Genomic DNA, 26472 nt, shown 5'->3' with positions numbered 1-26472 from the left:
CCATGTAAATCAGAAGATTTAAGAAACTGTAGCACCTCCTTCAAACTAGCAATTTGCATTGGACACCTCAAAATTATATCAAAGGGCTGGGCAATCAGCCCACAAATGGCCTTGAGGGCACAGTTTGCCCACCCTTACTATAATCCACGGCTTTACAGTTACCAGGGAATGGGTTTACACATCATGTTAAGCCTGAACAAACAAGCCACATTATGATGTATGTGAATCCAGTTTCTATAGTTGGTGAATTTAATTACAAGAGGTAGGTAATCTGTAGCCATCCAAGCTATTTCTGCATGAAGTTACCTCCTTGGTATAATTCTTGGTTTATAAGCCACAGTTTGCCCACCCTTACTACAATCCACGCTTTGTTAATCAGTTTATTGAATGTTTCAGTGACTGGGCTCTCACAAAAATTAAACCAACACAATAGGCCTAGTTCACAGAGTAGCTGAACCATGTTACCATATACTTTATTTATTTATTCCATTTCTATAGCCACACATCTCAAACATGTAACAGTAACAGTATAACAGAGTTAGAAGGGATCTTAGAGGTCTTCTACACTCCTGGCAAAAAAATGTCATCTGAATCCAAACTGACTAGGTCATGGCAATTAAGTGCTTTCACCAAGCTTGTATCCCTGGTTTGCTTTATGCAAATTCTTATCCAATTCTTATCCAAAACATATAATTAATAATAATAATAATAATAATAATAATAATAATAATAATAATAATAGCCTTTATTGTCATTGTACATCATGTATACAACAAAATTGGTTTAGCCTCTATATATCAAGATTGAAGAACTAGAGTTGGTCAAAGTTAGCCTCCCACTGACCTGTCAGGCAAATGTCATCAGAGGACCTTCATTTACATCAATCTGTGATATTATTTAATGCAGAACAATCATTTTTTCATGGAGAAGGGCCAAGAGAAACATTTTTCCTCAGGATCTTTTCCATACAGAAATCTCCTTCATCAAGCTTATAACTTTGAATGGCAGATATGAAAAAGGGAAACCAGCTCAGCCAGGGCCTCCTTGATGTCATTCCTGAGCATGGAATGCACTAGATAGCTTGGTTTGGTTATTTCCTTTTCCAAATCGTTAAGATATGCACACTGAGGGAAATGGCCTAGCCACTTGCTGCCTAATATGATATCCAGTTGGAGAATTTATTATGATTGGACTGTAAATGGTTGTGTGCCTTGATGGTTGTTGACTATCTTCTGAATCAAAAGCAACATACTTAAATATCCCGGACCAACCCAACGATGCCCTTGAAGTGATGTCCCGGTGCCTGGAGGCCATGCGGATCTGGATGGGGAGAAACAGACTCAGGATCAACCCATCCAAGACCGAGTGGCTGTGGTTTCCGGCGTCCCGATATAGTCAGTTGGAGCCATCACTGACTATTGGGGGCGAGTCGTTGGCCCCCACGCAGAGGGCTCGCAACTTGGGCGTCCTCCTGGATTCACGGCTGTCTTTAGAAGAGCATTTGACGGCCGTGACCGGGAGGACTTTTCATCAGGTTCGCCTGATCCGCCAGTTGCGTCCCTTTCTAGATCTGGACTCCTTACGCACGGTCACTCATGCCCTCATCACTTCCCACCTGGACTACTGTAATGCTCTCTACATCGGGCTCCCCTTGAGGAGCATCCGGAGGCTCCAACTGGTGCAGTGCGGCCGCACAGGTGGTTATGGGAGCGAAGTGGCATTCCCATGTAACACCTCTCCTGCGCAAGCTGCACTGGCTCCCGGTGGTTTTCCGGGTGCGCTTCAAGGTTTTGGTTACCACCTTTAGAGCGCTCCATGGCTTAGGACCTGGTTATTTACGGGACCGTCTGCTGCCACCAATAGCCTCCCACCAGCCAGTACGCTCTCATAGTGAGGGGCTCCTCCGGGTGCCGTCGGCCAAACAGTGTTGACTGGCGGCCCCTAGAGGGAGAGCCTTCTCTGTGGGAGCACCTGCTATCTGGAATGAGCTCCCCCCGGAGATACGGAGGATCCCGGATCTACGCACCTTTCGCCGCGCTCTCAAGACTTTCCTATTTCAACAGGACAGCCTGGCCTAACTTTTTCTTTTCCTTTTTAATTCTAATGATGAATTTTAAATTTGTCTTAAAAACATTGGGGTTGTTTAAATTGTCACGGGCCAAATTGTTTAATCTGATTTTATACTGTTTTTTAAATTTTGTAATTTATGTGTTTTATCTGGCTGCTCACCGCCCTGAGTCCTGCGGGAGTAGGGCAGTATATAAATCTAATAAAAGAAAAGAAATACCAACTGCTAAGTGGTGGGCAAGAGTAGGCTATTGTATTCCTGGTAGGGTTTATGAGCATTCTTAATGGCTTTGGTCAGAAACTTGTGACACTGTATGCTGGTCTTTTTGCCTGATCCAGCCCAGGTCTTATGTTGATCAGTTTTACTACGTATGTCTTGTATTTCATCTGCTGAGAATGCAGAGGCAAGATAAAGAATAGGTAAAGTAGACTCGATCCTGCTGGCACTCCTGGAAGGGCATTAGCAGGATTGGTGAAATAGGGAACTCCTTTGGGCAGGGTATAAGTCTTGTTGAAGGGCCCCAAAACTGAACAAAGCCAGAGGGCTGATTTGACAAGGAAAGATACTCTCCTTTTTTTCTTTTAAAATAGCAGTACACCAATAATACCGAATTCTTCCAATTTGTCCCAAATTATCTAGCAACCATATGTTAAATGTTCTACTATAGTACGGTAGCTACTTCTAAAATATTTTTGAAGAAAATCCAGCAGAATTAGATTAGCATTATCCCAATCAATCAGGTCAAACTCCAGTTAGAGTCTGGAGTTTGGCTAGAAGAGAAGGCTTCTAATATCAGAAAATATATTCCATTGAAAATTTTTTGTAGCAATAGAAATTTATGAACGTTCAGACAGAATAATAAACTGTTAAAGTTTGTATCTCAAAAAAAGATAAAGTTGCCCTAGAGTCGAACTCAACTTCACACAGTTAATCCTCATGTCTGCCTACTCCATGGAGTTGTCAATTAGGGGGAAAACTTGTATGGATTGACTGCAAAGGCACGTAAAAGGATACAGACAGCACAATGTATCTCTTTGACATGAAAGTCCAATAATAGCAGCATTTTTCTATATGTGCGGAATATTGAAATTATGATGAATGTAATCTGGAAAAAAAATAATATGTTCTGTAGAAATGTTTAGAAATTATTTTAGGTTAAACAGCCATAATCAATATGGTCATACAGTATGTTTTTAAAGAAGAGCAATATAGACATACGAGAGTTTAAAATTGCTACAGTGATCTTGCGAGACCTGGCCATGAATTGGAATGTATAGGTTTTAATGTTTTTTAAACTTTTGTATGGGATATTGTTCGCATTGTTTTATTCTTGTTGTTAGCCGCCCTGAGTCCCTTGGGAGTTAGGTGGCACAAAAATGCGACAAACAAACAAACAAACAAACAAATAAATAATAAAATATTAAATTATTTCTTCACCCAGCTTCTTGCCCCAATATTAGCCAAAACATTTTGACAAATGACAAATAAAATAGACAAATTCAGTTCTATACCTGAAAAATAGTCATAGTATTATATTCTAAAAAGAAAAAGAAAACTACATGAAACTAGCAATTCAGTGAGCTTTTTAAATATACCAGGGAGCTGTATTCTACATTTCTGTTATCTAAGCTCTAGATGTTTGAGAGCTAGTATTTATGAAAGAACAGTCTGGATTCATAGCTTAAAGGGATAATGTACTTAACCTTCTCATCTTACTCACCTCATTCCAAATGAGATAGTCATATGTAAAAGAGAATAGGAAACTTACACTTCTAATAACTATATCATACAAGTTATACCTGCTAAAATTCTGATTTTTATGAGACTACAAAAGAAACCTATATTCTTATATCTGGCCACTTGCTCCTTTTGTTCTTATTACTTTTCTTTTTAATTTGTCACTTTAAATTCCATCCCAGAAGTAAGAATCTCAGGAAATTTATGTGTATGCCATGCTATGTTGGGGAGAGTAAACTTCCTTAAATTTAGTGGCATTTACTCCTGAATAAATTTATTTATTTATTTTATTTATTTATTTGTTCGTATTTCTATACTGCCCTTCTCCAAATAGGACTCAGGGCGGTGAACAGCCAAAGTAAAAAACAGAACATACAAAATTTAAAAAACAGTTTAAAATAATTAAATATTTTGCCACTCATTTACGGTTTTACTCATTTACGGTGGCTCAGTGGCTAAGACGCTGAGCTTTTCAATCGAAAGGTCGGCAGTTCAGCGGTTTGAATCCCTAGTACTGTGTAACGGGGTGAGCTCCCGTTACTTGGCCCAGCTTCTGCCAACCTAGCAGTTTGAAAGCACCTAAAAAATGCAAGTAGAAAAATAGGGACCACCTTTAGTGGGAAGATAACAGCGTTCCGTGCGCCTTTGGCGTTTAGTCATGCCAGCCACATGACCATGGAGACGTCTTTGGACAGCGCTGGCTCTTTGGCTTTGAAACGGAGATGAGCACCACCCCCTAGAGTCAGGAATGACTAGCATATATGGCCACTGATGGGCCACAACAGTGTGAGGGGAAACCTTTACCTTTACCTTTAAAGATGGATTATGCAGTAGATATACTGCTGCAGCTAATAAATAATGCATAATGCATTAAATGCACTAAAGTATATTGTTCAGCTAGGATATATTTTTAAAAAATCTATTGTAAACAGTATTAATGTTAAAATGGAGGCTGTTTCATCCTGCCATATACTGAAAAAAGGAAAATATTAAACATACAGATACTCATAAACTTACAACAGTTCATTTAGTGACCATTTGAACTGATAATGGCACTGAAAAAAGTGACTTATGATCATATTTCACACTTATGACCATTGTAGCATCCCTATGATCGCAGGATTTAGTTTTGGATGCTTGACAACTGACTCACATTTATGACAGTTACAGTGTCCTAGAGTCATGTACGATCTTCTGACAAGCAAAGTCAATGGGGAAACCAGATTCACTTAACAACCATGTTACTAATTTAACAACTGCAACAATTCACTTAACAAATGTGTCAGAAAGTCATAAAATGGGGCAAAATTCACTTAACAAATTTCTCACTTAACAACATAAACTTTGGGCTCAATTGTAGTTGAGGACTAATCTGTATTTTAGATGGACTAGAATTATTGCTTCATGAGCCAATATACATTCCCAGTTATTTCTGGGGATTTCATGAAAGTATTGTTTAGAAATTAGGTTATATGATTACAGACATCGGTTGGGTTTTAACTGTTTTAGAGTTGTAAGCCACCAGAGTCATTTGGCTGAGATGGGGCAGCTATGAAAATGAATGAATGAATGAATGAATATATATAAGATTATATCTTAATACTATACAGTACTCTTTTCAAGATAGTTTGGATAATAGTTTGCTTCTGATAAAGCAGCAATAAATTATTTTAACATAATGGCTTTCTATTTCATTTTCAGACAAAGTATTGGTATAAGGTATAAAATCTTTTAAATCTAAAAGCTTAGAACTACATTATGAAGGAATTCTGTTCTATAATCTACCATTTTTGCTCCTTGTCCCACTTTTCACACCTACCTTTTATTATATAATTTTATTTAAAACATTAAAAATGAAGATAAAAATTAATATAACTAATATAGAATAAGAAAAAGAAACAAAAAAGAAATCAAAGAGAAGGCTAAAAGTGCAAGAATGGGAAAAAAGAAAAAGGAAAAAAAAATAAAGGCAAGAAAATGCAAAGTGGCTTCCACTCTTCTTTGCAGCAGTTATAAGCACAATTATAAATTTACCTCCATCCCATATTTCTGTAATCTATTATATCTAATCATTAAAACTATAACTTTCTGTTTTACACAAAAAGTCTATATAGGGGTTTTCCCAGCAATACACATATTGTCTTTTCTTTCATCAAAGAAGTCAATTTAGTGATCTCACAATTTCCAATATCTTCACCAACCATTCCTCCATTGTGTGTAATGCTAAATCTTTGCATCTTTGTGCATACAATACTCTCGTTGCAATTATGTATAAAGTCAAAGTTCCATTATTCGTTTTCTAACTGTCCATCAATCCCAAAAGAAAAACCTCTGGTTTCAATTGTGTATTTACCTTTAAAATCTTCTGAATCACCTTTCTCATATACTCACACTCTGTTCATCATTAGAAACAACAAACTTCATTGATTTTATTGATTGAGGCATCTCCCAGTGCCTTTTCACCAAAGGCCCCAAAATTATGAATACTCTTCCTTGAAAAAAAATCTTTATTTTGGCTTTCAAACAAGTAATGCTCCTATTTCATCAGACAGCTAGCTTGTCTTTATAAACCTGTTATGGTTTACTTATGACAAAGATGATGGGTGGGGAAAATTTCTTTCAGTAAACCCAGGCAGACAGAAAGCCTCCAAAATGAGCTTTCCAGAAGTGAAATATCATTGGCTTTGTGCAAATATGTTGATTTAATTAATTAAAATTCACTTAATTGATTGAGCACAATGTTTTAATTAGCTGAAGCCCTGAGTAGCTTTTGTGATTAGATATGCTACACTGAACGTTTGAGAAGCACTTTCATAATATATTTACTTACAAAGCAGCTGTAGAATCAAATTCAGCTTAGTGTTTAATAGTTGATAGGGAATCACTTCAGTTTATTTTAAATAACAGTAATAGGTATTACTGTTATTCAAAACTGAGAAAAAATATTATAATAAATTATCCCAAATAATTTCAGTGCACCATTTTTTATATATAGGCTTTAGGCCTATCACTATAATCTCCTTTCTGTGTTCTAAAATAAGCACATTTGGGATTGTGAGAGCAAGTTATAGAAACTATTACAAAATAGCTGCCATAATCCTGCCCATTTCCAAAATGATTAGCAGTGAGTATAGTTACCCATTTTCCAAAATATACATTAGTGTGATCGAAAGAAAAGTAATTTTCTTAAGAAAATGGGGAGAGGGGAGAAGACATAATTCTATCAGACAAAACATTCACCTATCCTATAGATCTATGCTTGAGATAAACATAAAATCTAGGCAAAACCTTGCAGGTCACCCCAAAATACGTAGCAGAGGCAAAGTACCTTCTTCACACTTTCCAATCCTCCCTACCAAGTCAGATTACTCCGTCACCCATCTAAAATCTCAAGATGGTCCTTTTTGTGGCAAGATAAGAATATTTCAGAGCAAAGTTCTGAGTTGCAACCAAGAAGCAAGTATTAACTGAAATGAAGGCTATAAACATATTAATAAATGAATAATAAATGCTTTTACTTGGCTATTTGAGATTACTGATGTTACAATTAGGTATGTGAACATTAGCTGAAAGTTACATCTTATTTAAAAATCCATGTCTTCCACTTTGTAGCAGTTTTCTCAACATTCAGATACCTCTTCCATTCCAAAGCAGGAGAGAACTTTCAGCTAACTGGCTGAAATGTTAGGCATCCCCTTATATTCTGTGATCACAGTATGTGCTGCTACCATTTCATAAGCATGCAGAGACCTCTGCTGTTCATGTAAGTGTTTTGCAGGTTCAGTGAGTACTGGCAAGTATCCTACCATAATCAGGAACAGGGCATTTTCTGCCCATTTGTGAGAATGAAGGTGAAGCTGGACTGCTGGCAACCATTTCCTTGGAACAAATCTTATGTTCTTTTATTCTGTCTTGCAATATGGTCAGCCTAAAGGGATGGAAACCCCCAGTCTGCAGTCTCAGGATATCTTTTAGGCTAGTCCCAATTTCCAGCTTTCAAATGGAAGGGAATTGAGTATCATACAATTTCTATCACTGTTAGAACATAAAACACAGCATTGCCACATTGCCAATGTTGTGTTTTATGTTCTAAAGTGATAGAAATTGTCTAGTCATTTTGTGAGGGAAGAACCTAGTATTATCTTCCAGGGTATTTAAATAATGAAGTTAAGTGATTATTGACATATTAGGTCTACTGCTAACCATAGCAATGTATAGAGTGACCTACAATATTTTATATATGTATGTATGTATGTATATATGTGTTTGTGTGTATGTATATGCATATGTATATGTATATATGTGTATATGTGTATATATATATTAGTATACTGCTCAAAAAAATAAAGGGAACACAAGCAGAAGACATCTGAGATCTGAATGAATGAAATAGTCTTATTAAATACTTTGTTCTTTACATACAGAAGTTTATACACTGCTCAAACAACTAAAGGGAACACAAAACTACTGTATGTAATGAACAAAGTATTTAATAAGGCTATTTCATTCATTCAGATCTTGGATGTCTTCTGCTTGTGTTCCCTTTATTTTTTTGAGCAGTGTATATTGGTATATTCATCAATAGTGGTATTCACTTACCTTCGCTACCAGTTCGGAAATGTGAGTGCGCACGCCACTTCTGTGTGTGCACAAAGCCTTCTGCACATGTGCAGAGCGTCCATGATGATGTCCGGGTGGGTGGGTGGAGCCTCCCGCCGCCGCTACCGGTTTACCCGAATCAGGTATAACCGGTAGAAACTGTTCTACACTATTCTTGAGAATAGTCTTCAGGTTTATTTTGATCAACCGTCCTTTTTTTTTTCTTTTCTTTTCTGTTTTTAGGCCTATCCTTCAAGAGCAACCATTGCTTCCCACACAATCTGGAAATTTTAGAGAATTACTATTGTGTAGTCCAAAATAGCTAACAGCATTGACATGACTTAATCTTTCTAAGTAGGATTTAATTCCTGTAGTACTGAACAGTAGCATACAAATTTTTACAGTAAAATTTAAAACTATATCCAAGGAATTTGTAACACTTTTAACACACACACACACACACACACACATTTCTTTGGCAATACTTTGTGTTAACAACTGTGGCTGAAGACTGAGGTTATATTAGTCCTGACAAAATGACCTCAACTCTGTTGCTATTGCTCATATTGCTGGAATGTGAAGCCTACAAACTACATCTCTTTTTCCATTTATAAAATAACTGTCAAGCCTTTCCTACAAGAGCTCAAGGTCACCGGTTATATTTCCATTTTTTCCTTAAAAAATGAATCAAGGAAGGTTGGTCTGAAAGTGAGTGCCTGGCTGAAAGTAATTCCACGGCTGCAACTAATCTAGTCCAAGGCCGTAACTACTACACAGGACTGGCTCTATTCAATGTTTGCCTAACCCACATAAACTGGGGCTTCTGGCAGGGGAATCCTAGAGATACTTCTTTCTCTTTTGCCTTTCCCCCTGGGAAGTGAATGAGCTGCTCTGGAGCCAGTAAAGCAGCATCAGCAGCAAGGGAGAAAGTAGGTGCACCTTGAAGAAATCCATCCTGGGCCTGTGCTTCCCTTTTATGCAGATACTTCTTGTTTAGCAACCACAATTGGGATGAGCAACTTGGTCATTAAGTGAAGCAGTTGCTAAATGAAACCATGCCTGTGCTTATATTACTTTAGCTTTCCTTTTCTTTACAAGTTTGCAACTGTCATAAATGCAAGGACAGGTAGTTTTTCATCACTGTTCTACCTGAAAATGGTCTCTAAACAAGGCAGTCACTAAGTAAGGACTCTGTATTTTTCAGTGCAAGAGTAAAAAAAGGGAAGAGTAGCATATTATCAAGCAAAGCTCCTCCAGACTTGCATAGTTTAGTCCTGGGGAACAATCCTAATTTTGGATTAAATTCTGTTCCACGGCTTGAATTACTGTAGAAAGCGTTGCAGAGTAGTCTAGCATAGGTGCCCTACTGAAGATTTTGATGTAAAATCTTATCTTTGTTGCACAGGCACATAAATGTGTGAAAAGTGACCATCCTATCATTGTATAACGATATTTTGCGTGCTTAGAAGACTTACTTGGAGCTGTAAGATAATTGTTTTTCCATTCAATTGTTTACTAAATGTTACATTCCTGTTTGTCTTCCATCCCACGTTTACAAAACCTCTCCCCTTCTCTCTCTCTCTCCCCCCCTCCTCTCTCTACACATACAGAGAGCGACGGAGAGATGCCCACCACTCGACATGGTAAAAATTATTACTGCGTTGCTTTTCAACAAGCAATTTGGCTAGTAACTCTATTTATGGAAGGCGGAGCTTATGAATGAGGGTGGTGTTTCTGACCTCACATCCTGTTTAGGCCTTGTGGGTTTCTTTGAAAACGAAAAATATCCTTTTACTGCACACGGGATTTGCAACAGTATTTATATTTTTTGTAAAGGAAGGGGAGACAAAGTGGAACAGTCTGACCTGCTTTTCCTGCTGCCGTGAGAGGCTGCTCTGTGGCAGCCTAGACCTGGCCAAGGGACCATCTCCTCTCTTCTTCTTCTTCTCCACCCCCACCCTCCCGCACGCAGCATAGTTACAACAAAGAACATACTGTGGGGTGGGGAAGGGGGCAGGAAGGGATGCAGCATTAATCTTCTCCTTTAGGGCTCGTGGCTGGAGCAAATTCCGTGAGAACAAGGGACAGGCGACGGCAGGAAGAAAGGATTTGGCCAGAGAGGTGAGCAGTTGCGCTGGGGAATTTCGCGTGGGTCTTGGAGGGGGGTTGCTTAAGTATAGAGGAAGCCGGGGATGCGCTCACAAAGGGCCAGGTTTCTCGTCCCTGCTCCCAGGTCATTCTTCCTGGAGGCGGGCGCTTATACCGGAATTTGGAAAGGAAGGTTTGGAGAGAGAAGGAAGTCGGAGGATGCGGTAGGCCGGCCTATAAAGGATATAGGGCAAGCTAATGTTCTTGATGCGGTACTTTGTAATAAATGGTTGCTGAGATTATTGTGTTCTACCAGCGGCGGGGTTTTTTTTTTTTTTTTTACCTTGTTATTGTCACCAGTAATCTCTAATATTAATGTCATGTCTTAATAATCGTATTTGCGAGATGTGGTGTTAGGTGAGCTAGTGTCAACTTTAGGAGTGATGGGACGCATGGAGAGGAGGCTTTCTAATTTGGGGAGAGGAATGTTGAGGAAGGCGGAGCATCCTCTGTGTTGAGAAAAGAGCCAGATGATTTGAATACATGTGGGAGATTAGGATTTAAGGACCGTGTTCGGGCAATGCTCCTGGAAAGAGAGAGTGGTTTGATGCATTGCTTGATGTGTGTGTGTGTGTGTGTTGTCACTGTGGTTATAAAATCCTGCAGAATTCCTGATACATTGCTATTGTGTCTTTGGTCAAAAAGATTGTTACATAAATTGAATCATTACTTCTGTAAACATATTAAAGCAGTCAGATTAAGAGGAGAACAAAACTTTTATCATTTTTAGCAGTTGAGTAAGAGGTTTTTTGAAATAGCTGGTTGTGCAGCAGTGAGAAAAAGAATCTACATCATTGTCACAGTTATTAAAGGTGCAAGGATTTTCTCCTTCACATTTGATGGCCTTAACATTTGCATGAATGTGGGAGAGAGGACTCAGATTGCTTACTTAGCATGAAGATAATTTGTGTTGGATGACCCAACTTGAGTGGTTCTTGGCAACAATTTCAACTGTTTTTGAAGTCTATTTCTTAGTTTGTTTCTCTACACAGAAAGCAAGTAGCAGCTGGGTTCCAGGTGTTGTAGTTATTGGAGTTTATTTATGAAGTGTTTAATATTGTTTAGGGACTAGTATTTATAACTATCTAATGTGTTGCTATTGCATGTAAAAGATGTGATTTAGTCTGGAAAAGAATGAGTAGAGTAAGATTGCTTGGAAAGAGAGATTTAAGAAGTTAACAAAATTCATATTTGTTTCCCGTTTCCCTTTTGCACAGCCCATCCTGTATTTGAGGGAATTATGTTCCGGTTCATGAGAGATGGAGAGCCAGAGGATCCAATGTTTATGATGTGAGTCAAGCATCCTAGCCTTTCTATATAGGAGAAAAGGATTAGAATAATTTTCTTAATGGTTATCCACAAGGATTTTGCAAATATCACTGTTAGAATCACAAAAACAAAATTTAAAAATGTTCCAAAACTCAGGGAATGCCTAATGTCACAATATTTTGATACTTTGCCTGAAATATCTTGAGATTCTGAAGTCTTGAAAGGTTTTTTATTTTAATTTTTAAAAATTAAGAATTATGGTTTCTCAGACACTACCTAGAATGGCCTTTTTATCTATATGATGTCTTAAGTCATTGGTGATTTTCTTCAGAAGCTTTTGCCTGATGACATATGAAGTAAAAGGTTGTGAACCATTGCTCTAGGAGAAGGAAACAGGACTGTGGGATTGATATGGATTATTTAGCAGTTTAACTCCCTTGTGAAACTTCCTTTCCCATAGGGATCCTCTTGCCATCCATCAGCAGCATGTGAATCGTGTGCTTTCAGGTGGATTTGGATATAGCCCTTTCCTCAGCATTGGCAATGGGACAGTACCTGGAACACGCCAAGTTAGTCGAAGAATGCAGGTAATTCAAAAGTCAGAGGATTGTGGCTAGATCTGTTTATTTTTCTATCAAACTTAATTTTTAACTTAGTGCTTTGGCTTGATGAGAAGAGTCTGGATTCTGTCTTGGTTATGTATTTATAACCAGAGAAAGAAGGATACTGCACTCCCCAACATCAAAACAGAATGATGCAATTAATTTTTAATTTATATTCTACTTTGTCACTTGGTGAGACTTTAGTCATGTACATGATTAATATAAGCACATAATTACACCAAAATGAAATAAAAAAAGAGCAGTTGAAAATAGCTCTAGTTAAATTCCAGCAACACAATTTTAATTTAGAGCCTGTAACTTTCAGTGTGTCTGAGAACAGGATTGTGCAAATATGAAATGGGAATGGAAATGACTAATTAAAATATTGGTGACTTACCAAGGTTTCCCCCCAAATTGCTACTTTTTAACTTGAGGGCAAAGGCCCAACCATTCCTTAGCAAAACACATAGCTACCTCTTCCTTGAGCAAAACTAATGAGTTGCTGTTTCATTGGCTGCACAATGAAACTTGGAAGGTACATCGTTGTCTACTTGGTCTACTTCGTAATACATTGTGTTATATATGGTACTCTTGCTTATATATGCTACTCCTACCCATTTTAATTTAGGAAGATCAATCTCAGTAACTCACAGATTGAAATTATCCTCGGGATTGGTTTTATCTAAAACTCATTTCTGTTATCAAAGATAACTGATGGAGAAATTAAACATATCAATCACAGAACAGTGCACTTGGGAACATTTCATCTTTTCTCTTCCTCCCCCCCCCCCCCCCGAATTAGATCTATACTTTCTGTTTCCTTCTTTATCCAATTTCAAAGCAGAAAAACTTCTGTCTTTTATTCAATTACCCTTTGGAGAATCTATGACCAGGGATTTTACAATTTTCTTATTTATTAAAACTTTACACCACTCCCAGCGATTGCAAGTGGTTAATATGATTATGCCTATATTTATAGACATTCTCAAAATAGTTTATTTAGCAAGGGGCTGAAGCAAGGCTTATTTATTTTATTTTATTAAATCAAATTTCTACCCTGCCACACTCAGATGATAATTTAGCAGTTTATGGAAGACAAAAATTAAAACATTGAAAGTCAGATTAAAATGTAGTTACACTAACAATCAATAGAATAAATGTGTTGGATAAAAACAAAAACAAAAGATAACAGTAAAAATAAATATAAATAAAAAGAACAGTTAAAGAGAAAAAAAGAACAAGAAAAAGCCAATTTCTTTGCAGATAAAATACAAAATTTCATTTATTAATGTTTCTATAGTTGTAATTTTAATTTTGGATTTCTATTATTTTACTTTATTTGCCTCTTCTTTATCTGTCAAGATATTCAGCCCATGACTTTCATTGTATTTAAGTTAACACAACGTTGCTTGATTGGAGGTTTTGTGTGTATATTTTAACTTCATTTGGGCAAAATTTCTAATTGTTAAATGAAGTCGGCTTGCATTTTGGAGATTTCTTGTCAAGTATTGTCATATTTTTTGTATTTATTTATTTATGACCTTTATAATTTCTCTTACATGATTTTAAATAACCTTCAGGCTTCTGCAAGGAATGTGACATTAAAGTCTACTGGCTAAAATTTTCCCTAAAATAGATAACACTTATCAACATCCATCTTATTTCAATTCCTAGAAACCAAATAAAGGGTTATTTAGGTTTGTCTCTTATCTCGTAGTTTCATGGCCAAGACAGCATCTTATATTGAATTAGTTGAGAATATATTCTATATATTCTCAGTTCTGTTTATATCAACATAAATTCATCAGCACTGACAAGCATATAGTAAACTATAGATTTTGGCTCTTTAACACAAATTTGGGTAATAATCAATTTGAGAATAGTTAAAGTTCTAAAATATACTAATTTAAATTAAGGTACTGAGTTCCTTTGTCCTTCTCTATGCTAGATAAAACAAGATTACTCTAGAGAGGTAAAGTCTAATTACTTTGTGTCCCTTTCTTGTTTTTATAGCCTGGAACTGTTTCGCCCTTTGGGATGCTAGGAATGGTAAGCCATAATTTTCTTCTTTCGACAACTACTTGTTCTAGCCTGGTTTTTGTGATGATCTTTTCTGGGAAATACTTCAGTTTTCTTCAGTTTGTGGTAGTTTAAATATATAACTGAAAATAATGAGGATAGTAACATTTCTCAAATAGCAACAATGAGTATGATTTTTATATAGCTCTCAGTTATTAAAAATGATGCTGGCTGGAAAGGAGTTGAATTCCCCTCTTTCTAGACAGAAAGCTGGGGTTTCACTTTTTCATCTAGTGGGTGGAACAGCTTGCCCTGTCTGCCTTAGCTCTGCCTTCTAAATAAGAACAGCTTTTCCTTTTGCCTCCATTTTAGGCTGAGAATCGCGGTTGTTATGTAACATTATTACATACATCATCATCATCACTACTATTACTGTTATCTGGTGCATCCAAAGAAAGAAGGGGAGGGAGAATGATGCAGTATTTTGGGAATCTTGCAATCTGTCCAGATACTACTTGAGAAGAAGATGATGATGATGATGAAGCTGCCAGGAATGGGTGATGGCATTGAAAGAGGGTCCACAGGAAGACCTTGTTTGTGTGGTCTAGATGCAATCAGGTTCCATGGTCACCTAGGGAAGCATAATCTATAAGCCATGATCTAGGCTGACATCATATAAAAAGAACACAATTCTTTCTTTCCCACCTTTTCTCCTGATGTTCTTCCTCCAAGAAGCACAAGCCAAACAAAGAGGCCAGCCATTTTTTTCTTCATTAGCAACAAGTGCAGTAGAGGAGCACTGAAGGTTAAGGTGGGCATCATCCCAGCAGCTTCTCTTCACCTGCCATCAAAGGAAGCTGGACAAGCTATAAACATTTAGGAAAAGAGGTGCCAGGGAGTCAAAAAATACTCCTCTGAACTTTCAGGAACAATGAAATTGACATTTTGTCAGGGGAAATGGGAATGAACCCAAATTGCTGAGCACATTGTAAGCCGCCCTGAGTCTCCGGAGAAGGGCGGCATATAAATCAAATTTAAAAAAAAAAAAAAAAAGTTAGGAGAATCTTCCATCACCTTAGTAAAGGAGCACAGGATCTAGAGAAATCAGATCTGCAATGGTTTCTCAAGCAGATGGGCATAGCACTGTTGGAACATGTACCCCTGGGAGTGGAAGGGATGAGTTTTACTTTGCCAGATCATGGCAGAACTGAAGGGTTCAGGATGCAAAGGCCTTAGAATTTCCACTACTACTCTCCTGCTGCATCTTCTTAGAATACTCGCAATCACAGTCTCAGAAGAAGCCTAGCAGGCATCAAATGATACTTATTCAGAGAATGTGAGAGAGGGTTATGAGGGAGTTTTCTACCACCTACATTCTTGGTTTTCATTGCATTAAGTGGGAACGATGAAGTCACATTCAAAATCATAAAATAGAGGGGAAGCTTTGTGAAGCAAGCAGGTTTCATAATGAGAAGTTTAAGGAGGCTAAGAATGGCTTCCAGAAAATATTTCATGCTGATCTGTTTTCAGTACTGATGAGGAATTAGGCAAAAGTATTTAATTGAAAGTTGTTATTAGCACCAGCATAATCTATAAAGCTATAGGAACATAACATGTGGTCAAGGGTTCTCACCTTCTTGAAGTTCAGACTTAAAGGCCCTGCTTCCAGTTCTTTTCACAGAACTTATAAAAAAGGGAATGGGCAAAGCTGACTAAGCACACATAGACCCCATATTTATCTTCTGCAGGAGGCCATGAAATGACAAGGCATTGCCCTTGATTGACAAACAGCTGTCTTGTCTTCAATGCTGTACAAAGAGAAAGAGATGAAATGCTCATGGACCTATAAAATGTAGAGCAGATGGAATGCTAAAGCATAAATAAAGCATTGGGCATTTTGGTGACAGGCTGTGTCTTCTATACCTACCAGAGGAATGATAATTTACAATGATAACAAGAATTGTTCAACGACATAATTCAAAAATGTCAGGGAAGCAATCAGCAAGTTTGCAAAAGCATTCAGACTGATTGCAGATACAATCTTGGGTGGATTAGAGTTTGCAGCCACCTCCCCTGAAATACAGGTATATTGGAATTTGTGACTTGCATATTGGCCAGAAGACCACCATGCAAGAATCAATCTTGCAGCCAAAACTTTTTTGTAAAAAAAATTGGAGAAACCATTGACCCATTGGTTGATGTTGAAAAAAATCTGAGGCAAATTGAGGCAAAGAATGGAAATATAAAATACTCTACAAGCCATGCAAGTTGTTTTAATGTCGGAAATGGGCATCAGAGATATCGAGAGAAGTATCATAGCAATAGATACAAAAGGAAAATCCCAGACAAAATGAGTCTAATTAATAGTACCACCTCCTAAGTGAATGGTTTTACTGCCAAGATTTTGGCATACTGGGAGCATACTTTCAGAGGCAAATTTGGAAAAGAAAATTTAAAAGGGATACATGTTAAAGCAATGCCAAGGGATAGGTAATCTTTGATCTATGACCTTTCATTCAGTGACCAAAGTTACGATGGCATGAATGAATAGTGATTATGGCTGGTACTCAAAATTCTGGCCATCCCAGTATCCATGGTTACATGATCATAATCGGAACTCTAGGCAACCAGTTCGTGCTTACGATTGGTTGTAGCACCCTTGTGATCACGTGATTGCCATTTGCAACCTTCCTTGCCAGCTTCCCCAGAAAATCAGTGAGGAAGCTAGCAGGGAAGATTGCAATTCACTAGGGTAAGTCTCCCCCACCAGTGCACTCTCCTCCAGCCCCTCTATGGCAGCCATTCATGCATCCCTGTGTACATTCCCCCATCCAGCAGTAGCCACTTACCTGCCTGCCAGCCTGGAACTTACAACTTCCTACCAACTTTCCCACTGACTTTGGTTGTGGGAAACTGGCAGGAAGTTGGCTCAACAAATGAGGATTTCATTAGCAGTGGCAACCAGGACTGCTGGGATTGCCATCACTAAGTGATGTGGTTGTGCTTTATGACTGCATCACTTAGCAATTCCAGTCCCAATTGCTCTTGTAATTGCAGACTACCTGTACTGTCATAAATTTCCAAAAATTTAGAGAACCTTACAGGATATTAAAGTCATAGGCTAATTTCTGGACATTGAGGCAGTAGACTGAGTTCTAAGGCAAAAAAGATCCTCGTCTATTTTCCATTCCATGACAGAGCCAAAAAAGAACAGGATTTGCAGCCAAACCTGAGCGCATTTTGCTTGGTGTTAAAAGCATTGACCCATCCAGTAAACGTTATGACAAAACTTTACGACCACTTATAAGCACAGGAAAATTCATTAAATGATGCGGTCATTAAGTTAGATAACACATGATCACAACTTACAACCTTCTATCAGCCTTTCCTAATGACTGCTTGTTGGAAGCAGATTGGGAAAATCACATGTAGTGATCACGTGACTGCAGCATATTGTAGCTGGAATTGGTTGCAGAGTGCCTGGATCACAATCGCATGACCACAGGGATGTGACAGTTGTAAATGCAAGGACTCTAAGTCACCTTTTTAGTGCCATCATTACTTCAAACAATTGGTAAATGAACAATCCTAAATCAAGGACTATCTGTACATCAAGAAGAGTGAAATGAGATTATAGATGGAAGAATCACATAGTTGGGTGAAAACATCTCTGGCTTCCTGTCAGTAGAGCATGTAAAAGATGCATAGAGTAGAATTGTGGACCAGGGGAACTAAGAGCCTGACTTGGATGGGTAAGTGTATCCTTGCTAGATCCACGGTTCCCTGTTTACAACAGTGGACAACAGGAAAGCAAGAAGATTCATCTGATTTCAAATTCCAGGGCAAAAGGAACTGATGCCCACCTGGCACTATGGCCAAAGAGACTAATATATAAACACTAATCCTGTCTAAGCTGATACACAAAATGAGGATATTCAGGGCATGTATAATCTTAATTCCCCCTTCTTGCCCTGCAGACATTGGTGCTGAACAGTATGGAGATAAGTAGGAAGCTTCCCAGATATCTGTCAGTACAGCCAGACATACTGAGCCTAGATCTTGGAATGACTTCACTTCTATGCCTGAAATTTAAAAGGGACATCTTCTGAGTGCCAGCTTGCCAGACTTCAGCAGTGACACCATCTTGGCATCCAGGTTATCTAAATACCATCAGAAACTTGCCATGCCTTTAAACACTGGTGCAGAAGATAGAGATGAAGAGTAATAGGTTTCTAGAGATAGGTCTGGATAATACCCTTGAAAACCAGTACCTTCCAAAATCAGGTCACTCATCTGGGATTCAAACTATAGGACAGATAAAATTTTTATTTTGCAACATCCCAAAATTCAGTATTTTCACAGGGGGATTAATCAACTATTTCCCCCAGTTACGCACCGTTTTCCTTTATGGGATCTGATATTAATTCTGGGACTAATTAACCCTGTCCCCTTTAACACATTAGAGTGAACCCCATGAGCACTCTTGCACAGAAATAAACTTTTCTAATGGAAATCTCCTTCACCTGTGAGATCTGAGAAAGTAGAGAGTCTCTCAAAGGAGACTTGTATGTGCTCCACCAACCCAAGGTAGTTTTGAGACTTTACGCAGGGTTTTATGCCAAAGATTAAATTCTAACTTTCTCAGGGGATATGAGATACTGCTGCCAGATTTCTTCCCAAATCTGCATAAAATATTAGACATATACAGAACCTTAAGGGTTTGCCTTAAGTCCATTCTAGGGAGCAGAAGGCTTATTCCTCCTCTTTGAGAATTGAAATGATACAGATGGATCAGTGATTATATTATTCTGACCTAGTCAAGCAAATCCTGACTGACATCACAGCCTATTTAATCAGCCTCAGGAGATCTAGAAGTGAGGATTCTGCTAATAAACCTCTATAGGGTGAGAACTTGGGCAAATGCAACTAGCTTCCAAGGCAGACAAATTCGATCCTGATACTCTGTACTACAGACAATGCCTTAACTCATGCTGATCAACCTGGCACACTGCTACAAGTATAGACTTTCTGGTTGGCTTCATCTTTGATGACTGAGAATTTGCATTTGGACTTGTTACATATTATTGTGGCATCCAAAAGATGGACCAACAATCCCACTCAAATGTAAGGATCTGTACAAGTAATTAGGAGGAATTTGTTAAACTTGTTCTTTATACTTGGCTTTTACATGACTGGTTTTGTGTTTTGTTTTCCTTCTTTACCACACTGAAAATTTGTTTTGTTTCTAAATCATTTTCTCAGCTGAAGTCATTATGGGAGTATTCCTTCCACCAGATGCAAAATGCTAACCTGTGCTTTCTGACTAGAAGAGGGAAAGTCTTTTTCAAAACAATTAAAAGAGATAAAAAAACAGGAATTTCTGGTAAAAATATCAATAAATTTACTGAATTTGATTTAAGCTTTTCTCGATTACCTTTTATGATTTGATATTAGGATAGTTTGGTAGCTTATAAATCCAGTAAATAAATATATATACTACTAAAACTCTAGTTGTCAGTTCCTTTAACTAGGCAAAACCCTACATCATAGGGCAACCGTTTTTGAACCAAGGTAACTCAGATGGGCTAACTTATAGAGTGGGTCAAAATTTGGGACTCATAAATCCCAATGGAATGAAATTTGGGAAAGTGGTGGTTGCTTCATGGCTACTGGCTGCTGCTGTGCTGCTGCAGTCACATGATCTTCATTTTCAGTGAGTTTTTCAGCCAGCCTTGATTTACCTCACTCCTTCCCACACACTCAATAGCTGCCACTTATCTGCCTACTGAGAAGGGATATTTCCAATGTTCCCTGCCAGATTCCCACAAGGAAATTCAGTAGGGAAGCTGACAGGAATTCACTCCTCCTTCCTCTGCTTTTTGCCCACTCTTGGTTATTCTGTTTTTTTGTTTAGGTAAGGAAATGTCTCTGAAATGATGACATAATAAGATGTTTAGTATGTCCTAAAACCATATTGTAATGTATATGTTCTTAAATGCATATTTATTCTAAGTGTATCATTTAGTACTTAGCAGATTGCAGATAGGGAGGAAAAGCTAATTGAGAGTTCTAGAGAAATTTAGACACATATTCACCAGAAAGTTAACTGATTATGATAAAAACCATTTTCAAATCACATGTAGTCTACTCCAAATAAATAAACAGATCTAAGGTGTTACCCCTATGTATCAGACCTAAGATCATCTAAGTATATCCTGGCCCATATCCAGAGCCTGGATATTAAATTTCTCTAGCATTAAAGCCCAGGACACTCCAGCACTAGCTGGACCTCTGGAAACATGTGCAAACCTACTGTTAGAAGCAGGATAATCATAACATCAACCCAGGGGTGAAATTCAGGCGGTTCTATCTGGCTCGGGCAAACCAGTAGCAGCAGCTGTGGGAGGCTCCGCCCACCTGCGCGGATGTCATGATGTTGCTTTTTTGCGACATTTTAAGCCTCTACGCATGGGCAGAAGGCTTTGCGCATGTATGGATGATGGCGCGAGCGAAGTGAGCGCGAGCATGGCACGCACACATTTACAAACCGGTAGGGAAGGTAAGTGAATTTCACCCCTGCATCAACCCAGACGTTACTTTCTGGCCCAGCTTCACTTAAAGGGCATTTATATCTGGTAACCTATGGAGTAGCATATACGATCAGTGCCAAGGTCTCTTGAAAAATTGTTGTTATGATCCTTTCTAGACCTGGTTATTATGAGTGCTGCCTGAAATTCAGGAGGTCAAATGTTAAGGCTACGTTCCTGTCCTCACTTGCAAGGTTTGTGTGATGCAAGCCCCACCTCGACCCATAACACCTCTTGAATGGTGGCATTCCCAGCAAATGCTTTTGTAGAACTAGCATCAATTTCAGTAGTCTCTCTCCTCCAGCTGCCATTTCCAATTACACTCTATAAAAGGGCTCTTCTTTGCTGCTGCCATTCTGCTCCACTTTCTTTCATGGCCCGTCTTTTTCCAAGCTCATTGATCTTCCTCGTGGTTTGGCTATAGTGGCCACAACAATGCATGGCATTGAATTTTTTTTTTTAATTGCTACAGATATTCATAGAGGCAACACCTTATATATGGTTTTTTTTTAACTTGGAGTAGATTATATGTGATTTGAAAATGGAAGACACTGTAAACGGTGTTTACCATAATCGGATAACTTTCTGATGAATATGTATCTAAATTTGTCTAGAATTCTGAATTATCTTTTCTTCCCTATCTGCAATCTGCTAAGTACCACATGATAGTGGCCATAACAATGCATGGCATAGTGGTCTCCTTGAATTCTTAAAAAAAATATTGCTACAGATATGTTTAGTAAGCTAGGAAGTGTGTTTGGAGTTTGGAGCATTCATATCATTAAGAGTATAGAACCATGATGGCGAACCTATGGCATGTGTGCTACAGGTGGCATGCAGTGCCCTCTCTGTGGGCACGCAAGCCATCGCCCCAGTTCAGCTCTGCCACACATGTGCCTCCTGCTGGCCAGCTGGTCGTCAGGTCTCTGCCGTGCATGCGCGGGTGGCGGGGTGCATGCGGGAGGCCCGCGCACACATGCACGAGGTGGCAGGGCGCTGTGGGGGTGCGCGCATACGCACGGGGTAGCAGGGTGCATGCGGGGGGCCTCACCCGCATTGCATTTTGGGGGTCCGGGTGTGCGCACAAGCACACTTTGGGCACTCAGTCCAGAAAAGGTTAGCCATCACTGGTATAGAATGTACTCATGAACAGTTCCTAGAAACGGCAACAGCTCCTAATTTCACTGAGTGGTTTCCATGTCTGGTCACTCTCCACAAAGCTTTTTTTCTCTCTTTCAGGCAGGTGGCTTTATGGACATGTTTGGAATGATGAATGACATGATTGGGAACATGGTGAGCTCATTTTGTCTGCATCTCTTTTTCAATATTATTCTAGTATATATTATAGGCAGGGTATAAATCCCTTTAAATGGACAGAGAAACTGGAAAAACTCTGGCTTCATGGATACATTATAACATGATTGTGTTATCAACTTTATGATAACATTGCAAAAACACAGTTTTTGATCAGCTGAGCTTCAATTATTGTTGGTTTTAATTACAAGTATTCCAGAGTTCCACGATATGTAGAGAATAGAGTAGTGATGACTGTGGTGTTACTGTCACAGAATTTGTGCTTCTTTTCAAACTATACCCAGTATGGAGAGGCAAACGCCCAAGTGTATGTAGCAAATTCCACCTGAGTTCAAAGAAAGAAATCAAGTCAAATTATTCAACACTATCAATATTTCAAAATAAGATTTGTAAAATAGCTGCATAGCTATTTTACAAATAGCTAAAATGAGGAAGTTTTCTTAGTGCAGAATTTGAATGAACTTATAGAGGATTTAAAATGAATAAAACTCTTCACCACTTCTAGTGCAGGAGGTATACAGCCTTACTAATTTATGTACTCTTCATGTGGGCAGAAACAGAATCTCTTTTTCCCATCTCTGGTTATTTTCCCCATTCTTTCTTGAAAAATACTGCAGAGACAGAGAGATAAATCAAATCTTGCTTGAGAATTATCAAGAAATAATCAGGAAAAGAACTTGCAGGCATTAGATTTTTGGTACAGAATCAGAGCTGCATAAGAGCTTTTTCCAAAACTGCTGGAAAATTGTACTTTGTAGTATTTCAGAAAGAAGAAAATTATGAATTAACATGAAATCATATGAACTGAATAGCTTTCATCCAAATTATGTTTGATCAGGCAATTTTTTGAAGTGTGCTTCAGGAGAGCCATTGAGACCTAATGCTCCTGCTCTTCAGAAGGTTTATTCATATTTTATACAGTGGAAAGATTCAGTACAATTTTTCTTATTTTATTTTTTATTTTATTTTAGGAGCACATGACAAGTGCTACCAATTGCCAGACATTTACTTCTTCCACCGTCATATCCTACTCAAATCTGGGTGAGGGCCCTAAAGTGTATCAGGAGACCTCAGAGACACGTTCTGCACCTGGTGGGGTAAGAAATTGGCTGTTTCCTTTGACAAAACGTTTAAAGAAGCACCGAAATTGGTTAATTTCCTGGATATTCATCTGCATGAGTACAAACTTAAGAGAAAACAAGAGGTAAGACTTGTTTTCAGGCATGGGATGAACCCTTTTGTGTGACAATTAACAGTGATAACCAAGGGTACCCTATTTGATCATTTGAAACAAGTTGGTGCCTGCTGAGGCAAAATTGAAGAATTTCAAGGGGAACTTCAAAGAGGCTACCAGCAATATTACATTGTTCTAATTATGACTTGTTCTGCTACCCTCAGATCCGGGAGACGCGGCGGACGGTGCGAGATTCCAACAGTGGACTGGAGCAGATGTCAATTGGCCACCACATCAGAGACCGTGCACACATTATGCAGCGCTCACGCAACCATCGCACAGGTGATCAGGAGGAGAGGCAAGACTACATCAATCTGGATGAGAGTGAGTGTTCCTTGCCATCACCTTCTTTTCCTGCAACAGATTGCACAGCATGACCACATTCAGTTGCTGCCTGTCCTATTTTAATTTTCAGATGATGCGGCTGCATTTGATGATGAATGGAGGCGAGAGACTTCCCGCTTCCGGACACAAAGGGGGCTGGATTATCGACGTCATGATGGAAATACTGGCCGAAGAATTGAGGGGGGTCGTCTTGCTATTCAGGGACCTGAGGATTCTCCAAGCAGACAGTCGCGTCGGTACGACTGGTGAATCCACAGCAGATTTAAGGGGGGGTGCAGTGCAGTCACCCCCAAAACTACATTCATGCTCTTGTAAGTCTTAATTGTTGTTCCTCGCTTAAGCACTGTGCGTGCCTTCAAGCTTCTGAGATAAGAGAGTATGGGACCTTGTGAGCCAAACCACCTTTTTCAACATGAGTTGAGTCAGTGGTTTATTTTACAGCCCAGCCGAGTTTGCTTTCTTTTTAATATTTCTGTCACACAAATAAAATGGTAAACTGGTACAGTAATATGCGCATTGGTAAGCTGGAAGACAAAGTTGCTGCTTGCAGAGCATGAGGAAATATTAAGATCTGGCAGACTTCCAAAAAAGCATGAATGAGCTTATATTTATTGACATTTACCATATTAAAAACTAAAATTGATGTATTTGAGGAATATTTATTGAATTATGTAAACATAATATTAAACCCGGATATTAATAAAATAAAATTATTTCTTATTTTAAAAAAAACCCTATTTTTAACAAATAAAAATACTGAGAACAGTTTCTTTAAATGTTTGCAAATAGCTTCAATATTTAGCAAATTTTGATTTTCAGATTCTTGACAAGGTATTGGGGGATCCCCAGGGTTCTCATGTCACACTTTAAGAAATGTTGCCTTGGAGTGATTTGGAATGGCTTCTTTCTCTTAAACAGCCTTATAATTTTAATTTTGTTTAACTGCTGAGGCTTTTCTGTGAACAGATTCTATACTTGAAATACCATGATTCTGATTCTTTTAATGGCGAATAAAAATGTAAATTGTTACCAAAATAATTTATATTCTGAACAGGAGCTAGGTATCTCAAGTGCAAATATTGTTTACTCAGATTGAATTGGATAAAAACAAATTGTTATTTCTTTTTGGTGGCAGAAAATTATAACTATTACTCAAAACTATGTTCAATAAAGAATAAGATCTATTTCTCATTAAAGTGGTAAGTTTGTTTGTGAATTGTACTTTAGGCTGTGTCTGAAAGATTACTTGTTCCATTAAAAAAAATCTCCACAAAATCAGTGGGAAGAAGTAAAGTATTTGTTTTCTTTCTGTATACAGAAAACTTCATCTCAGTTTTCTAAGTGCAATATATTTATTTTGATTTTAAAAATCCAATATTTGAATCCCAACCAGGGCATGTGTGTTTCTCGTTGCTCACTGTCTGTGCCTTCTGTGTCCTTTCTGACTTCTATTGTTTCTTTTCTTTCTTCCCATCCTTTTACTTAGGTAGACAGTGAAACTCTGATGGTGAAGCCCCTACAAAACAACACTTGGATCTTCTGCAAGATGAATTCTAGCTTCCTGCCCTCCTAAGATTTAAATTGACTAACTCTGCATAGTTATATTTCTTGCATAGAACAGTTGGCCAAGGAGAATGTGAGGGACTTTTGTCTATAAATGAGTAACATATAAATTACTGTTTTCCTCTAACTCCTTTCTATCTCCTACACAAGCGCCCCAATTTTCTATATTGGATGCTTTGGGGAGTTTCAGGAGTTTTTGTTCATCCCCATACCTCATTTCTACTTACCCATCTCAAACAGCAGCCACATAACAATTGATCTGCTATTAGTGTCAAGTAGTTGGAAAACAACCTTTAGTTGCCTCTGCTCTTGATCAGCCTGCCTTCCCTGGAACTTGGGGTATGTATGAAGTGCAAGAGATCAAGTAAAGTGTGGACAAACCAAGCAGGTCCAGCCTCTATTCTCCGATTGTCAGCTCCCAATCTTATAAAATTTGATTTTGTGAAACTTGTAACTAAATGTTTATTGAGTTGAATAAAGAAATGGAATCTGTAAAGTAAATGAAATTGCCTCTATTTCAATGTTTGTGTGAAGACTTATTGGATATATACGACACTGAAACCCATGACTTCATAGTTTGTATCCTATTTGATTGAATCAGCATATTGGCTGAAGTGATTTATTTATTTATTTTAAAAAGCCCATATTGTATGTGAAAGAGTTAGGGAATTCTTAATGGAGCAAGGATAAGCATTAAACCCTGTGGACCTACTATTCCAACTTTGATTAGGATGAACATGGGCCTTTTTCCATTCTCTCTCCAGATAAAAACTTTGAGGTTTAGCTCTATTGTTTTTGCTTAAAGTAGCCATTGCTGGTCAGTGGGCTTAAGTTTTTTTAAGCCATTGCTTAAAGATATTATTCAAAATACTGAATACAAATATCACATGCACTCATAGCATGCTTATAAAATGGGGAAATAGTTTTGGCTATTAAATGCATAGTGAATGTATTAATGCCATATACTGATGGGACAATATTAAATAG

At 38.2% G+C, this 26472-nt stretch overlaps 1 protein-coding gene and 1 long non-coding RNA gene across 6 annotated transcripts; one reads left to right on the top strand and one right to left on the bottom strand.

Annotated features, from left to right (window-relative positions):
- The first annotated feature begins 10104 nt into the window (after nucleotides 1-10104).
- On the top strand, nucleotides 10105-25991 carry MLF2 (myeloid leukemia factor 2). 3 transcript variants are annotated; one of them, XM_034410974.3, is made up of 9 exons: nucleotides 10105-10525; nucleotides 11770-11842; nucleotides 12282-12408; nucleotides 14437-14472; nucleotides 22269-22322; nucleotides 23315-23440; nucleotides 23742-23901; nucleotides 23993-24233; nucleotides 25409-25991. In XM_034410974.3, the coding sequence occupies exons 2-8, from the start codon at nucleotides 11793-11795 to the stop codon at nucleotides 24169-24171; spliced, it is 732 nt and encodes a 243-aa protein (XP_034266865.1). In that variant the 5' UTR covers nucleotides 10105-10525; nucleotides 11770-11792; the 3' UTR covers nucleotides 24172-24233; nucleotides 25409-25991. The 3 variants fall into 3 exon arrangements, with proteins under 3 accessions (XP_034266865.1, XP_034266866.1, XP_087742615.1); XM_034410975.3 differs by lacking the exon at nucleotides 10105-10525 and adding an exon at nucleotides 10646-10716; XM_087886489.1 differs by lacking the exon at nucleotides 10105-10525 and adding an exon at nucleotides 10689-10742.
- On the bottom strand, nucleotides 11702-19228 carry LOC117661810 (uncharacterized). 3 transcript variants are annotated; one of them, XR_004590135.3, is made up of 4 exons: nucleotides 17292-19226; nucleotides 16076-16250; nucleotides 15148-15308; nucleotides 11702-11865 (listed from the first exon to the last, which is right to left on the bottom strand). It is a non-coding gene; the product is annotated as an uncharacterized LOC117661810 (long non-coding RNA). The 3 variants fall into 3 exon arrangements; XR_004590134.3 differs by lacking the exon at nucleotides 11702-11865 and adding an exon at nucleotides 14621-15073; XR_015732336.1 differs by lacking the exon at nucleotides 11702-11865 and having other exon boundaries at nucleotides 15198-15308; nucleotides 17292-19228.
- Nucleotides 25992-26472: the final 481 nt, after the last annotated feature.

The sequence above is a fragment of the Pantherophis guttatus genome, chromosome 2, assembly GCF_059756535.1.
Source record: "Pantherophis guttatus breed Tessera chromosome 2, ASM5975653v1, whole genome shotgun sequence".
In the NCBI taxonomy this organism is placed as follows: Eukaryota; Metazoa; Chordata; class Lepidosauria; order Squamata; family Colubridae; genus Pantherophis; species Pantherophis guttatus.
The sequence above is the reverse complement of the archived record's forward strand: the minus strand, read 5'-3'. Positions and strand labels throughout refer to the sequence as shown.

Coding starts and splice junctions, on each gene's coding strand:
- MLF2 (XM_034410974.3), top strand. CDS start 11,793: ATGTTCCGGTTCATGAGAGATGGAGAGCCAGAGGATCCAATGTTTATG. Junction 12,409..14,436: donor AAGTTAGTCGAAGAATGCAG/GTAATTCAAAAG, acceptor TTGTTTTTATAG/CCTGGAACTGTTTCGCCCTT. Junction 14,473..22,268: donor CCTTTGGGATGCTAGGAATG/GTAAGCCATAAT, acceptor TCTCTCTTTCAG/GCAGGTGGCTTTATGGACAT.